Source organism: Etheostoma spectabile, chromosome 14 (assembly GCF_008692095.1).
Source record: "Etheostoma spectabile isolate EspeVRDwgs_2016 chromosome 14, UIUC_Espe_1.0, whole genome shotgun sequence".
NCBI lineage: Eukaryota > Metazoa > Chordata > Actinopteri > Perciformes > Percidae > Etheostoma > Etheostoma spectabile.
Window position 1 is genome coordinate 4,540,991 of NC_045746.1, and position 14,859 is coordinate 4,555,849.

Here is a 14,859-nt window from a genome sequence, read left to right on the forward strand (position 1 = left end):
CAGATTTGGGTCTGGATTTCCAGGCTAGTGAAAAGTATTCCTTAACTGCAAAGTTCCCCCACTTACCTCCCAAACGTTTGAAACATATAATAAAGTCATCCTTCATTTTCAGGCAGCTGTGAATCACAGGCTTTGTGGCTGAATAAGTGGAGTGGTTGCTAACCCAGAGGGGAAACTGGGTTTCAGAACCAAGCTTTATTTTTGCATGCTGTTCTGAATATTACTTTAGAGGTTCCCTGCCAAAAATTAAATGCTGGAGGAAACAGTGAGTCACATCAGAATCAGCACAATATTGGCTACAAGCAACTTTAGTATAAAATTATCAGTGCCATCCCTCAAAAAACCCAAATCCCCAAACCCTCAGTGTAATTTGCACTGTAAGTTGTATTGGGCAACTTAACCATTTGGTATTACCAACAGTGTCACTGAATTCTGTTACAAGTTGGTTTTAAGCACCATTTTTCTGCTCCAAACTGACTCAGTTTGGAATTGAGGCCAAATCAAATCCATGCCATTGTTTTTATAAGCCTGCAACTTGTCATTTTCCATGTCACTAGCCAAGCTTCAGTTATTAGTGGGACTGATAGGAACTAGCATGTCATGCATACTGTCACTGTATTGTCATCATTATAGTTTCACCATGTGGTACTCTTTCCAGCCTGCTCTCTATTCATTGATATGTAATACCTTAGCTCGCTGTCTGCTAGAGAAAGATCACATAGACTTAAGTAGAGATGTGCACTGCACAGCAGGGAACCAATGTATGTATAACAATTGTTGTATGTGTTTTTCTTTCTCATAATGTAATGTAATGCAATCCTCTTGATGTTAGTTGTGACACAGGAGATAGAATAGCAGAGCTGTCATTTGTTGTTAGAATCATTGTTTTAAATCTGTACATGTTGGCACAGAAACATGCAAACATATGCATAAAATGCTTGAAAAACACCAGAAAAATGATAACATTATTTCAGTACACACACATAACATATCTCTTCCCTGTTGTGGCCTCTAGATCATCGACCAGGAGATCAACCCCCATGTGGATCAGTGGGAAGCAGAAGGGAAGTTTCCAGCACATAAAATTTTCAAGATCTTAGGAAATGCTGGTTTTCTAGGAGTCAGCAAACCAGTCGGTAAGAGTGTTCAGTTATATTTTCCTTTGAGAGGATTATTTAAAAACCAACATAAATAGAACATACATTTTTATAAACACACGTTTGGGTGATGCACGTGCTCGGTGATTAGACTCAGACAAAGAATCTGTTGTTTTGGAGTCTGGCATGACATTGTCCACATGAATGAAAGTTGCCGTTTGTTTGGTCACCTGTATCTTTGTCAGGTCTGTAATCGACTAACAGTGCATGCTGGGATAGTTTAGAGTGAGCTTGTTTTCATGGAAAGAATCTAAGGACTGGCAGAAAATGATAACAGCCATTATAGCAAGGTGCCAAACTTAGTGCACCTTTTGTGCGGTTGGAAACAAAAATCCATTTTGCCTGATTGTGTCTCACTGAGAATGTTCATTTTAACAAGTTGATTCCATTTGTATTCTTGGGCACTTGGTAATTCATACAAATATGACAACTCACCTGTGCCTTGATCTACTTGATTTTTGTTTTTGGACATACTGTTTCTTTTGCCATTCCATAAGGCAAGGCAAGGCAAGGCAGTTTTATTTGTATAGCACATTTCAACAACAGGGCAATTCAAAGTGCTTTACACAAAAACAGTTAAAAAAAAACAGATAAAACACAGAAGAAAAAGTTAAATAAAAACAGATAAAACACAAGAATAAAAGTTACAGTGCGGCATAAGAAATTAAACATTAAAGAAATGAACAACTATTCAGAGAAAGGCAACATCAAAAAGAAAGGTCTTCAGCCTTGATTTAAAAGAACTGAGAGTAGCAGCGGATCTGCAGTTTAGTCAGTCCCATAATAAATCTATAACATATCTGTTCCTTGCTTTTAAGGATTTTTCAAAAGATTTTTTTTGGGGGCTTTTCCCTTTTATTCGATAGTGACAGTGGATAGACCGGAATGGTGGAGAGAAAGAGAGGGGATGACACGCAGCAAAGGGCCAAAGGTTGGATTTGAACCCCGGCTGCTGCCAAGAACTCAGCCTACATGGGGCACACGCTCTTCCTGGGTGAGGTAGAGGCCACCCCAAGGATACCATTTTTTAATACACATGAATAACAGCCACATCAGAATGATTATTTAACATCTGGGAAGAATTTGTCTGACGTGAATCAAAATGTGTTCTGACTGACCATCCTCACTTCAAGGCATTTCTTTTTCACAGCTGAAGTTTCTCTCTGTTTGACAGCCATACATTGCAGTTGGTCTGGTTTAGAAATGTCCCCACTGTGATGATGGCCGTCTGCTACAGTATATCCCATTTCCAGATGTGTACCCAGCTGTGTCACTGCTGGGCTTGAGGAGGGAGCGGAATAAGTACTGTACAGTACAGGACCACAATATAGTTGCAGCTGTCATGTGTACTTCATTCTGAATATAAGAATAGATTTGTGGAAAGTGTTTTACAATCTACAGCAGAGATTTAAAGCTTCTCAGTTATACCACAGTCAGGTATTCCCACAGTAATAGATTCATTCATTTCTATTCAATTGCCACTTTTCATCTTGGTCTTTGTCTTGTCGTGATAAAAACAGCTGTTATGGCTGTTCTGACATTTGCTGCTGAAAGAAGAAATCAGGTGAACACTGTTGGACATGGAGCTCTGTGAAGAAGATTGCACCCCAGGGCTGTAGGTCAAAGAAGGGGTAGGGCGAGGGAATTAAAATGTGCTGAGTACACAAGTCTTAAGCATTAGTTAGCAGGATTAGAGAGGAGGAGCGGCCCAGCAGAAAACACTGTATTATCAGGTGGTAGATTACGTGGGTTAAGTACTGTATATAGAAACAATTGTCAGGGTTGGCATGTTTCAGTAAGCAATTTAAATCATATACATCATATACTTGCAGCACAGTATATAGTCACTGATTCTAGTCCTAAGTCTTAAAAGAATTATGTTTTAGTCAACAAAAGCTAAAGGACAAATATTGTATTGTCTTCAAAAAGACTATTGCTCAGTTATCATATTGTGGAAATCTGGCTCCTTCTAATGACTCTTGCTGTGTTTGGCTTATTTTTTGTAATAATATTACAAGGAATAACCAAAGTTGCCATGGTGTTATAAGTCTTCAGGAAAGTGTGCAGATGGAGTAGCTCCAACAGGACATGTCTTTGCTGCAGTGCTGACTAATTAGGCAGACTCAAAGAATTCTGCACTGGCTAAATTGATTCAGAGGCTTGGATTACAGGAATGGCATTGAGGATTTAGGAGTCTGTTCAATGGAGAAATAATTCCTCAGGTGGAAATACAACACAAAACACTATATTACATAGTCATGTAATGAAACATCTGCAAATATGGTGACATTTTGTAATCAACTCACAATATAAATAACCATGTTTAAAAAGAGATCCAGAATCAAGTGATATTATCGTGATCCACCTTTATCTGCCTTGTTTCTAGTTACAGACATTCAATTCTAGAAAGGCTAAACTTTCAACTTATTCATTGTTTTATGGAAAATAACTCTAAAATGCTCCATTTAAGGTTAAATGTTTTGTTATGATATAATTGTTTTAATGTCATGTTGTACAAGTCAGGAGGTAAAACAAATCGAAGTGGCGCTCTCGTGGCTCAGGGTACAAAGCTGACTCTGGCAGATTGAATCTGCCAGAGGTCCTGTAGCATGTCATTGTCCATCTCTGCCTGATGTCCTGTCATCTCTCTACTATCTTATAAAGGACTAACATGTCCTGGACAAGAAAGAAATAAAACAACTCTGAGAGTCCGGCCAACAAGTGAACTCATTGTAATTGAGGCCTAAAAACCCAGGAAAACAGAGCACCGGGCAAGAAAGTTAATGCTCCTGTTTACATGGTTTGTAGCTATACAGCAGGTCCCTGTTATTTAATCCACTGACAAGAACACTCAACTTTTTATTTCCCACTCTTTTTCCATGTACAAGGTAAGGCATTATTACCTTCCAAACATGAGAACATGAAGTTTACCTCAGGCAGCCACGTTGAGGGAGAAGACAGGGATGACCCTTGGCTCCCTGCCTGTTTTCCTTTGCTCTGAGGAAGAGGTATCTGCAGTTCACACCATGGCAGTGGCCTTTTGTCTCCTGCCTGACAGATAGAACCTGGCATCCTCCACAGTTTGCCCTTTAACTAAATATTTTTGCTAGGTGAATAACCTCTTGGCTCAAAAGGCTGTTTCCTTTCTCACAATTTCTACTTTGGTAACACTATGATACATGCATTATAATAGCTTGTCTTTCCATTCAAAAACTTTACTAACACAGTTACTTTTTTGATTTGATTGTAGATTACACTGTAATGGTGATACAATGCAATTACTACAACTGACACATATGTCATTTGTCAGGGATCTGAGCTTATGATTAATTCATTGGCCACATTTCCTAGGTTGCCATTCTCCTGGGAGAAGTGGTTTATCATCAGGTCACTCGTGTTGCTAAAACTTTGTTACTCTCTTTTTTCTTTGACATGGCCAGTGTCTGCTGGCCCTGCACCTTTAAATGATCTCAATATTTATCCTTCAATATGTGCTTCATATGGAGCTCCACCTGATGAGAACCTACGCCGAGGAACACTGGTGTTCAGAAGACACATGTGTAGGATTGACATTTGTAAAAGACTTTTGTTTGTTTTTTTCTTCTGCTTGCTTGTTCAACCAGACGGCCTGCTGTTTTGCTTAAAGTGGAATAATCCTCGGTGCTTCCCTTCATCCACATTATCCACCACAGGGTTTCCAGTGCTTAGAGACTTATCGCTGCACAGCTGCACCTGCTTCCTCTTGTTTTTGGCTCCCCCACTCCCTTGTTTGCTTGTCCCACTATATATCTATTTTTTGTATATGTAGTGTTTGCTAGTCACTACTATATATCTATATCTCCCTCTTTCTGTGTCCCCATTTATTTTGCACTCTTTCTTTTTCTCCTTGTTCTCTCTGACAGTCTGCCAGACTGTGCTTTACGTCATTCGTTGACTAGTCTGACAGGTGAAATTAAATCACTTTGCTAGATTTGCAGGCCTCCACGTGGTGAATTCACACATAATTATTCAATTCATTGTTAGTCAGTGCTAGTATCCATCATCCAGTGGCTGGCATCACTATATTCATTCCTGGGAAAACCGAGCACCGGTGGGTTTCTGTAGTTTTTTTCCTGTTTTATTGTGTTTATGTATTTCCTTGTTGTTTTATGACTCATGTTTCCATCTGTGTGCCACCTTGTCTTTGTTTCATGCTTAGTTTCCTGGTTTATTTTGTAGTCCCTCTGTTTCTCCCATGTCATGTCTTGTTTTACTTCCTGCCTTGGGTTTTTCCCTGCCTGTGTAATTGTCTGCCCCGCCCTGATGTCTTTCACCTGTTCCCCAGCCCGTGTGTCACTAGTCCCTTGTTTCACCCTCGTTGACTTGTGTATTTAGTCTTTGTGCTTTCTGTGTCTGTTGTTGGTCTGTCGTAATCCATCGTGAGTTTGAAATCATGAAATTCTTGTTATTTTTTACTTCCTCTTCGCCTTTCTGCACTTGGGTCAAAGCCGCAACTCTGACAGCACCAAGCATTTTAAAAATGCTCAGTCTTGTTACATTTTGCTGACTGGATGTTATTAAGATATTTGTGCTTAAGAATTAAGTTAAACAACATTTGCTAGACCAGCATAGGTTGAGGATGTCCAGTTTTCTGCACTGCAGAGAGACATTTGTGTTTATAAGGCTTTTTTTTCTTAAGACAAAGGCCCAAAGCCTCTTTGCTAAGGCCCATACAGACACCACTACACACTTCTAGTGGCTAATAAGTAATGATTTTGAGGGATTACTTTTGTATATACATTGTTTTTAAGGAAGATCTCACAAAGAATACCCTTTTAAAAGAAATACAGCATAAAAGCCATCTTATTCCAGGAGTAGCGGACTGAAAATTGTCCTTCAGCATTAAGTATAGGAGTATAAAACGTGCTCATTTCATAGATGCTGCGACTGATGATGAAAGGGAATATAAAGGAAAGAAAAAGAGAGGTCTCTTTATAAGGGTAAATGACAGGCTTTATAAGGCACTGTTCACCTCTATTGATGACCTAAGGTCTTTCCAAATGCCTTCCATGCCAGAATGGAGGAATTAGACCCAATTGTTGTACTTTTTCAGTAACTTGTTTGAGAAATCAAAATCAAGTTTTATATACTAAGCAGAACAGATGAGATGACACTGAGATGTCAGTGACCCGTTTTTTGTCCCATGCTTCTGATCTCCCACCAGTGCGTTTTACACATAATTACAGGTAGCGCAATTAATGATAACATCCTGTAATTAATTTAAGTGCATGCTCCAGTTCCAACAGATCAGTTGAGAATTTTATACCAGTGTGTATGTGTGCATACAGAAACATGTTAGGCAGTGATTTTATCAAAAAAACAACGGGGAAGATGGAAGGAAGACAGGGTACAGATCTAGTTTAAGATGATGGGGTATATTTATTTATTTTTCCAAAGTGACATTGGTACACCATTCTTTCTTCTTCTTTCAGCGGAGTAGCAGAGGTCCACATCTATTGTCGAATGTGCATAAATAATGAAGAAATCTGAACAAAAACCCCACACAATGTACAGTGAACTGCCAGCCTTGAACTGTCAGCAGTAGCTAAAGAGGTGTGTTTCGTCCCATGCAGAGTATGGCGGCTTGGGTCTTGACTTCAGCTACAGCGTAGCAGTTTCAGAGGAGCTGGGTAACATCCGCTGTGGAGGCATCCCCATGGCCATTGGTGTACAGAGTGACATGGCTACTCCTGCACTGGCCAGGTACAATCCCACTAACAATGATATTGGATTATATATATATATATATATATATATATATATATATATATGGTCATGTGCTGATATTTGTCAAATGGGGAAGGTTTTCAGTGTAGATCCCCAAATGCAGTGTTTTTACTGTTCCCTTAAAAAAAAAAAAGAAAAAAAAACTCAGTTTGGGATAGGAGACATGTCTTTTTGTAAATGTGCATTGTTTCTAGCTGCCATACTCTCTCTCCACCTCTGTCATCAGCAACTCTGGCATCAATGCAATGTCTGCGTTTTTATCCTTTTTATACCACCACTAGAGCCACATTTGGAAGAGCTGGAGTATATTTTCAAACATTTATCCTACATGAGTGTTTCATTTCGAGATAATAAAAGGTTGCTTAAACTACTGGAACAACTGTCGCCCTGTTTACCCTGCAGATAATTATGTTGTCTAACCAAACAATGGACATTTTTCAGACATTTTCTCCAATATGTGGTCCAGCTCTGCAGAGACACCTGTCTCCTTTTTTCACTCTTATTTTTTTAGCTTGTGTTTATTTTAGTGTATTTTTATTGGTCTAATGGGCAATGACTACGTCAACAGCTTGACTTGTTAACAAGTCGTGAGTTGCACTGATTGCACTTAGTGATGCAGATAGAATCCATTTTATTCTGGTACAAACACTATAACCCTATCCATATCCATACTACTTATGAACACTGCTAAATAAATCTACACATTTCTACAAGGTGTCCTCACCTGTGGTTATTAACAAGTTATGACAACAATATATATACTGAAGGCAGAGGGTTTTACAGTGAATCAATGAAATTCTTAATAACAGGTGAACATCTGCTCAGCTGCGATGCTACTCTGCCAGCCCAGTGGGTGCAGAGTATCATGAACAATTAAAACTAATGTTGGCTAACTTCTACATATTGCAGATGTAGATACAGTATAACTGTACCAACAAGCCATGCATATTACCTCTTTTTTACATTGGCCAAATCTATTATGGTCCAGGCCCTTTTTAACTGTATCTTAGTGGTGGATAGTATAGTTTCACTAAAAAAATACAGCCTATTGTGCAGCCCTTTTTCACAAGTTACACTCCCTAAAAGTGTTTGTATTCATTTATTTGGTAATTGTTTGTCTTGCCCATGTATGGCCTTGGCTTACTGTGTGATATGATCCTGCTGTGAAACAGCTGTTGGTGACACAAGACAGAATTCAGTGGAACAGAGAGTTTGGAATCTCCGAGCTTAATTAGGGGATCTACACTAGCTTGCAGTGAGGTCTAAGTGCTAAGAGAGCAGCCAAAATACCATGGGAGCTTCAGGGTAAGACTCCCTCCTCTGTCCCATTGGAACTATAATTGCCACAAACATGGCACTGTTGTTTCACACAACTTTTATTAGACAGGTACCTGCCAATCCTCTTTGCCAATCTACTTTGTTTAGAAGTAGGACTGGGCAATATGGAGAAATTCAAATATCACAATATTTTAATCAAATACCTCAATATCAATACTGCAACGATATTGCAGTGTTGACTATTAGTGCTTTAACAAAATATTTACACAATAAGATTTTTGATAAATAATCATCAGTAATGTGGATATAATGACTAAGTGGGCAAAGGCAGATAATAAACAGTAAACAGTTACAACAGTCTGGTGGTTCAGAAAATTACATAACTTTACTGTAATGCAGCATTTAAAACCAGGAAAGGACAATACTTACTGTATGCCATATTACTATATTATGATATCCAAAATTTAAGACGATATCTAGTCTCATATCACAATATCAATATAATATTGATATGTTACCCAGCTCTATTTAGAAGTATTGTCTTTTAGATCTTAGTTTATAGGAAATCAACAAGGGGTGCTCTTGGATTCCCCTTAGTGTAATATGTTTTCCTTTCTACGTATTTGTGTGTGTCTGCAGGTTTGGTTCAGCTGAGTTAAAGAAAGAGTTCCTCCTTCCCTCCATCATGGGGGATAAAGTAGCCTGCCTCGGAGTTAGTGAAGTCGGAGCCGGCTCTGATGTGTCAAGTATGTCTTATCTTCATCATCTTCTGGTCATTTCTTATTATATAATTTCCTTTCCTTATTTAGCTCCTTAAAGACCATTTTAAAGGAACTCATGCTACAGAAGTGATTGCGGAGCCAGAAATACAGCAGTTTTAGAGTCAATTTGGTACGGATATTCTCTCTGGAGAGAAGGAGGGCATGCTGAATATAGGCCTAAATTCTCCGCCATCAGATTTCACCACTTTAAGACTACTTTTTTCTGGATTTGTATGCATTACGTTATAGAGTAGCTTCAGCTTTTCATTTACGCGCCAACATTTTATTTCTAGGATTATTCATCTATTGAAACCATTCATTTAACCTTGTGCCCTTACAATTCTTCTTGTCATTCCCAAATTTCTCTCTCCCTCCATCCATGTTAACACTCCACCACATATCAATTCAGGTATCAAGACCAAGGCAGTAAGGGAAGGGGACGAATATGTGATCAACGGGGGAAAGATGTGGACCACCAACGGGACCCAGGCTGACTGGATCTGTCTTCTCGCAAACACCAGTGACGGGCCCCCACACAGAAACAAATCCCTCTTCTGTTTGCCCATGAACCTGCCAGGTAGGAGTCAGTTACTTGTGGGGTTGATTTTCCTGTAAAAGCTTTTTTTGAACAAAAAAACATTTAAGCTGAAAATGAATCATTGTAATTCACATTCATCATCTGGGATTCATACATCACATTTACAAATGCAAAGCCCTCAAATTTAAGATTCTGTTTTTCAGTTCTACCTAAAATGTATGAATTACTGCAAAATTCTCACATGATTTCCCTGAGCCTATTACCCTAAAACACCCTCTCTACAGAATGTCCGTTTCCGTTCTATCAGTAGGATTCATTATTAATAGTCTGCCTTCGCCAAGATGCATTATGACCTTTATTTCTGTTTGCTGTCCTTACCATTGTAGGAGTACACATCGCCCGCAAGATTGATAAACTGGGTATGTGGTCATCAGACACAGCTGAACTGTTCTTTGATGACGTTCGTGTGCCCTGCAAGAACATCATCGGCCAGGAAGGCATGGGCTTCACCTATCAGATGCTTCAGTTCCAGGAGGAGAGGCTCTGGGCAGTGGCCAATAGTGAGTGAGCCTTTTTTTGACAGCTCTTCATCTCTCACTTTTCCTTATTATCTTTCCTAGTGTTACTCACTCTCCCCTTTGTTTTTCACCACAGCTCATCTGCCTCCCACAGATGTAACTGTAAATTGCTCAGTTTACTGTATTAGAGGATTACCATTTCCAAGAATTGTGGAGTTCAGGTCACACAGTTCAGGCCATTAATGATCCGTAGGAGTTTTTATTCTGAGTAACTAGTGTGCATCAATATGTTTCTTGGGGGAACTTGTGAGAAACTGTTCTAGGAGAGTTCAACTTTTACGCACTATTACTGAATCCCAGAAGCGTCTGTCCTGGTAAACCTTTGTGCATCATATCATCAATCAGATTCACAAATGACAAACGTTCACATACATGCATGCTGTGCAGGTGGAAGCAGTAGCAGTAGTACTAAAGTCACATCTCTCCATGTCTCTATATCTCTATATTAACCTCCAGTCTTGACCATGATGGACAACATCATTCAGGAGACCATCCAGTACACACGGCAGAGGAAGGTCTTCAAGCAGTCTGTCCTCCACCACCAGTCAGTTCACTTCAGGTTGGCTGAGCTGCAGACGGAAGTCGAGCTGCTTCGCTCCCTCCTCCACCGAGCTACAGGTGCGGTCGCTTTATATACGGACATAAAAAAGTGAAAGATTAATATTATACGACAGATGTAAGGTGCGGTTTGCATTAACACAGCAATTTGGTTGTCGGGTTATTTCACTTCTAGATTTTGCATGTCCAAAATACTTTTGCATTGGCAGTATTTTAGGAAAAATCTTCCAAATGAATGCATGCAGCTGTCCTCATGACACTTAATACCATAGATAAGACTATGGCTTCAGTAATGCAGGCCACAGTTAACTCAGTCCTAAAAGAATGATGTGAATGCCAAACTAGCCTTGAGTAGGTAATTTGTACATTTACAATGCAGCAGGTTGGTTCAAAAGATAACTATAAACTATAAAGTAGAGATAAGTTAACAGTGAACAAAATTATGGTCGGCTAGGTATAGACAGAACAGTAATTGCTTGCTACTAGATTGCTAAAGAAAAATTAATTTCCTGGATGAGTTGGCTGAAACAATGATTAACACCATGTTTTGTCTGGAGTTAAATTCTTCCCTAACCCTATTTGTATTTCTTAAGACATACACAGGCATTCAAGAGCTATGCTAACATTGTGTTTTCCCATTTAATTCTATTAGTTAATGGTTACTAGGTTTGGGTTGTGCCAGTGCCTAAACGGAGCCTGATCCAAATAAATAAATATATATATATATATAATGGCTTGTTTTTTTCTAAGGCCATATGGTCAAAATGAAATTATTGATTAATAATGTAATAACAATAACTTATAACAATGACTTATTTCACCAGTAAATGATAAAAACAAGCATCGGATGGATAATAACTTAGAATGCAACACAAGACTGGGACTTTCAAGTAAACTCATCGTCTCTGTGTGGTTTCTCCAACAACGGCAGCTGCCTGCAGACTGTTACGGTCCCGGTGTTAGAATCCTCTATGAAATACAGTCACGCTTTACCGCTTAATGTAAGTTGTCAGCATTTTAACCATTGTGTTTAATCCAGCTACTAGCTAACGGTAACGTAGCATCCCGTTCAGCGGTCCAACGCTAATTGTTACTGTGTTAATCTAGATTTCCTTATGAAAGAACAAATAAATTACAAACGTTTAACTTTTTTCTTTTAAAGTTAAGTAGAAGGACACTCAAGGACACTTCTGTGTGGACAAGAGGAGCTACTGTTGGTTCTGTGTGTGCTGGCATAACTTCAAAACCCACAGCCAGCTTGGCTACCTGAAAAAACTGGCACATACCCAGGTCCTCCAAAATACATCCCAAGTGCTTTACAATGCAGTGTTCATGATATGAATATGTGGGTGCATCAGGGTGGGCGGGTGTTCAAGGTCTTGTGTGATTTTCTCGTAACTACTTCAGTGGCAAGCAGCTTTGAATAAATGTAGCTGCTCCGATTCGTTAGCTCAGAAACAGATCAAAGCTTTTACATCTGTTTGGCACTGCTAGATAGAAACACACATGCACATTGAAAGAGGAAAAATCATGCAGGAACAAGGAACATGTGTGAAAGAGGCATTGATCAGCTACCAGTGACCCTGCAACAGAGCCACGTTTGTTTATTGTCCTAATTTTCCTCTCTACATTTTTTATAATGCCTTTTCATCCACCTGGCCATTTTTCACTCACCCGGGCTTGTGCCACTATTTGTATTCTTCCTATTTTTCTGCAGCATTGTACATTAAAGGGAATGATGTCACCAGGCTGGCATCCATGGCCAAATTAAAGGGGGGCCGCCTGGCCAGGGAAGTGGGTGACAGCTGTCTCCAGTTTTGGGGAGGAATGGGCTTCACCAGTGACGTTCTGGTCAGCAGATTTTACAGGTGAGGCTGGTCAGAAAAAAGTAACTGAAATGCGTCTTTTGTTCAGTGATCTGGTTTTAAAACTCTCTCCTGTTTTCTCCATCACAGGGATTTATAGCATATAGCATGTGATTTTTAATTATTTTCACACCTGTGCACTTTGTTCATCTCGTCTGAAAAAATATCTGACTGCAAAACCATAATGTCGCTGCACATAAAGCAATTTAAATGAGATTGTTAGGCTCGGATTGATTTATGGCATTTACATAAACGTAGCATGTGATCAAGTCACACTAATTGTTGAAGACATGCAGGGTCAGTCTCCTGTTGTGAGCTATGAGTCATCACGTGTATTCAGTGTATTATCAAGTGACAGTGTTTGATACAGATTCTCCCTTATTTTACTCTGTGTTGACATTTACTGATGGGGTAAATAATGCAGCTAAACAAGGGGTCCAGGATGTGTGGTGTCACTTTCAGTAAGGGGGGGGGGGGGAGAAGAGAGAATCATTGCTGCAGTGATTTAACTGAATCAGATGAAGAAAATTTAGATGATTTTTTGCACACAAAAAAAAACACTAGTTTGTATTAACCTTGTCCATTTTACAGAGATTCTAGGTTAATGTCAATTGGTGCAGGAGCTGATGAGGTCATGCTGGGAATAATCTGCAAGTACATGGACACACTGCCCAAGAACTGATATCAACAACTGACCCAGGGACTGATGTCTGCTGCTCCACTGCTGATAATGTGCTAATCATTCACAATGAATTGCTAAACATAGATCACCTAAGTGCAGTTCTGATATGTTAAAATGCGTGACATACAATGCATTAAGATTGTTATGCCTTTGATTGTTTAAACTATTCTGTATGTGGTCTGAAAGAAACTCAAACACACAGAATTACAAATCTCCTGTGTTCTTGTTTTCCATGACCTTACAAATGTGGACAGCCAAATGTAATTATATAACTTGTAATTTGTTCATTTCAACATCCTTTGAAGAGTAAATCTATTTTTTTAGAATAGACAGCAAAATAATGTGCAAAAAAATGAATGTTGTGTAAAATACAGTGTGCCAATTATGTCATTAAAAAATTATCAAATCAATTTGAGTACCAGTTCAATTTTAACTTCTTTTTTTTTAGCACATTCTGTGTAAGTAGCACACAAACACCCTGGTCTATTCAGACATAAAATTTATTTACATTAAAATATTTTTTTTTACAATGTTGAAACAATGAACACTATTAATTTTGTATGGATTCAACTGCTGTAATATATCCGTTCTTTCTTTTCCGTACACTTGATCATTTGCTTTAAGTAGCATTCTATAACTTAATCACTCAACACAGCTGGGACTACAACACCTTTGCCATTTCACTGTTTATAATACAATGTGCCCGTGGCTGCATTAAGTTTTTGACATATCTTCTACCGTTCTGAAGTGTTTGTCTCATCTTTCCATCCAGGTACATTGGGCTGCTATCAAGTACATACATATACTGACAGTGTCTGCTTCAGATATGTATGTATACATACATACATAATTCCTAATTCACATGGTCATCAATCATCCATGAAATGGAATCAGGAGTACTTTCATTACTAAAAGTGGGCTTTGTTCTGTGAAATACTCAGACATGGACACGTATAAAGCTGATCCAAAAAACCCTGCCTTTCCTCATCAACATTATGTTGGTTTATTTTTGATGCGTGACAGTGGTGCAGACGGGACAAAGACGTGGAATCAAGAGGCCAAGTCCAACAGGGTCTTCTTATCACCTTAGCTTGATGAACCAGTACAGGACAAAGAAGACAAATAGGCAGAAGAGTAGCATGTAGCACAGCAGTTTGGTCTGACTGCCTCTGGACAGCTGCTTGACTCTGCCTATGGTGGCACCAAGCAGGCCGCCTGTTGAGTCAAAGTCTGAGTCCTAGTGTTGGAAAGAGAGTTAGAAAGTTTAAAGTCCAGGCAGGCCAGCAAACAAACTGTTACATGTTGATCCTGGAAAATATTACTGTATTTGATGGTGGTGGAATGAAACCAAATGCATTTACTCAAATACTGTACTTGAGTACAATGGTGAGCCACTATTTAATACTTCTACTCCACTATATTTCAGAGGGAAATATTGTTATTTTTACACCACTTTTATTTGACGGCTATATTAATGATTAAAATTATATATTTATCCTCAAAAATAGGAATCTGATAAAACTACCCAAAAGTAGATAGCAGTTAAAAGTAGCTCTTCTCCTCTTTAATTATGGAGCACAGTGCAAAGGGTGCTGGGATAAACAATATGTTATTATATAAGTATTATAGTACAATATGAACAGTATGAAATAGAGAATGATGAATAAATAATAAGT

At 38.9% G+C, this 14,859-nt stretch overlaps 2 protein-coding genes across 2 annotated transcripts in view; one reads left to right on the top strand and one right to left on the bottom strand.

Annotated features, from left to right (window-relative positions):
- The window catches only part of zgc:85777, a 19,352-nt gene extending 5,822 nt beyond the window's left edge, over positions 1-13,530 (top strand). The window contains exons 2-9 of the mRNA XM_032534935.1: positions 1,016-1,136; positions 6,770-6,899; positions 8,841-8,947; positions 9,372-9,539; positions 9,887-10,060; positions 10,535-10,696; positions 12,354-12,504; positions 13,093-13,530. Of these exons, the coding sequence (XP_032390826.1) occupies positions 1,016-1,136; positions 6,770-6,899; positions 8,841-8,947; positions 9,372-9,539; positions 9,887-10,060; positions 10,535-10,696; positions 12,354-12,504; positions 13,093-13,183 (1,104 nt within the window). The 3' untranslated portion in view covers positions 13,184-13,530. The remainder of the gene's footprint in view (positions 1-1,015; positions 1,137-6,769; positions 6,900-8,840; positions 8,948-9,371; positions 9,540-9,886; positions 10,061-10,534; positions 10,697-12,353; positions 12,505-13,092) is intronic.
- Positions 13,531-14,162: 632 nt separating this feature from the next.
- The window catches only part of bet1 (Bet1 golgi vesicular membrane trafficking protein), a 1,765-nt gene continuing 1,068 nt past the window's right edge, over positions 14,163-14,859 (bottom strand). Inside the window, exon 4 of the mRNA XM_032534937.1 lies at positions 14,163-14,420. Within this exon, the coding sequence (XP_032390828.1) occupies positions 14,265-14,420 (156 nt within the window). The 3' untranslated portion in view covers positions 14,163-14,264. The remainder of the gene's footprint in view (positions 14,421-14,859) is intronic.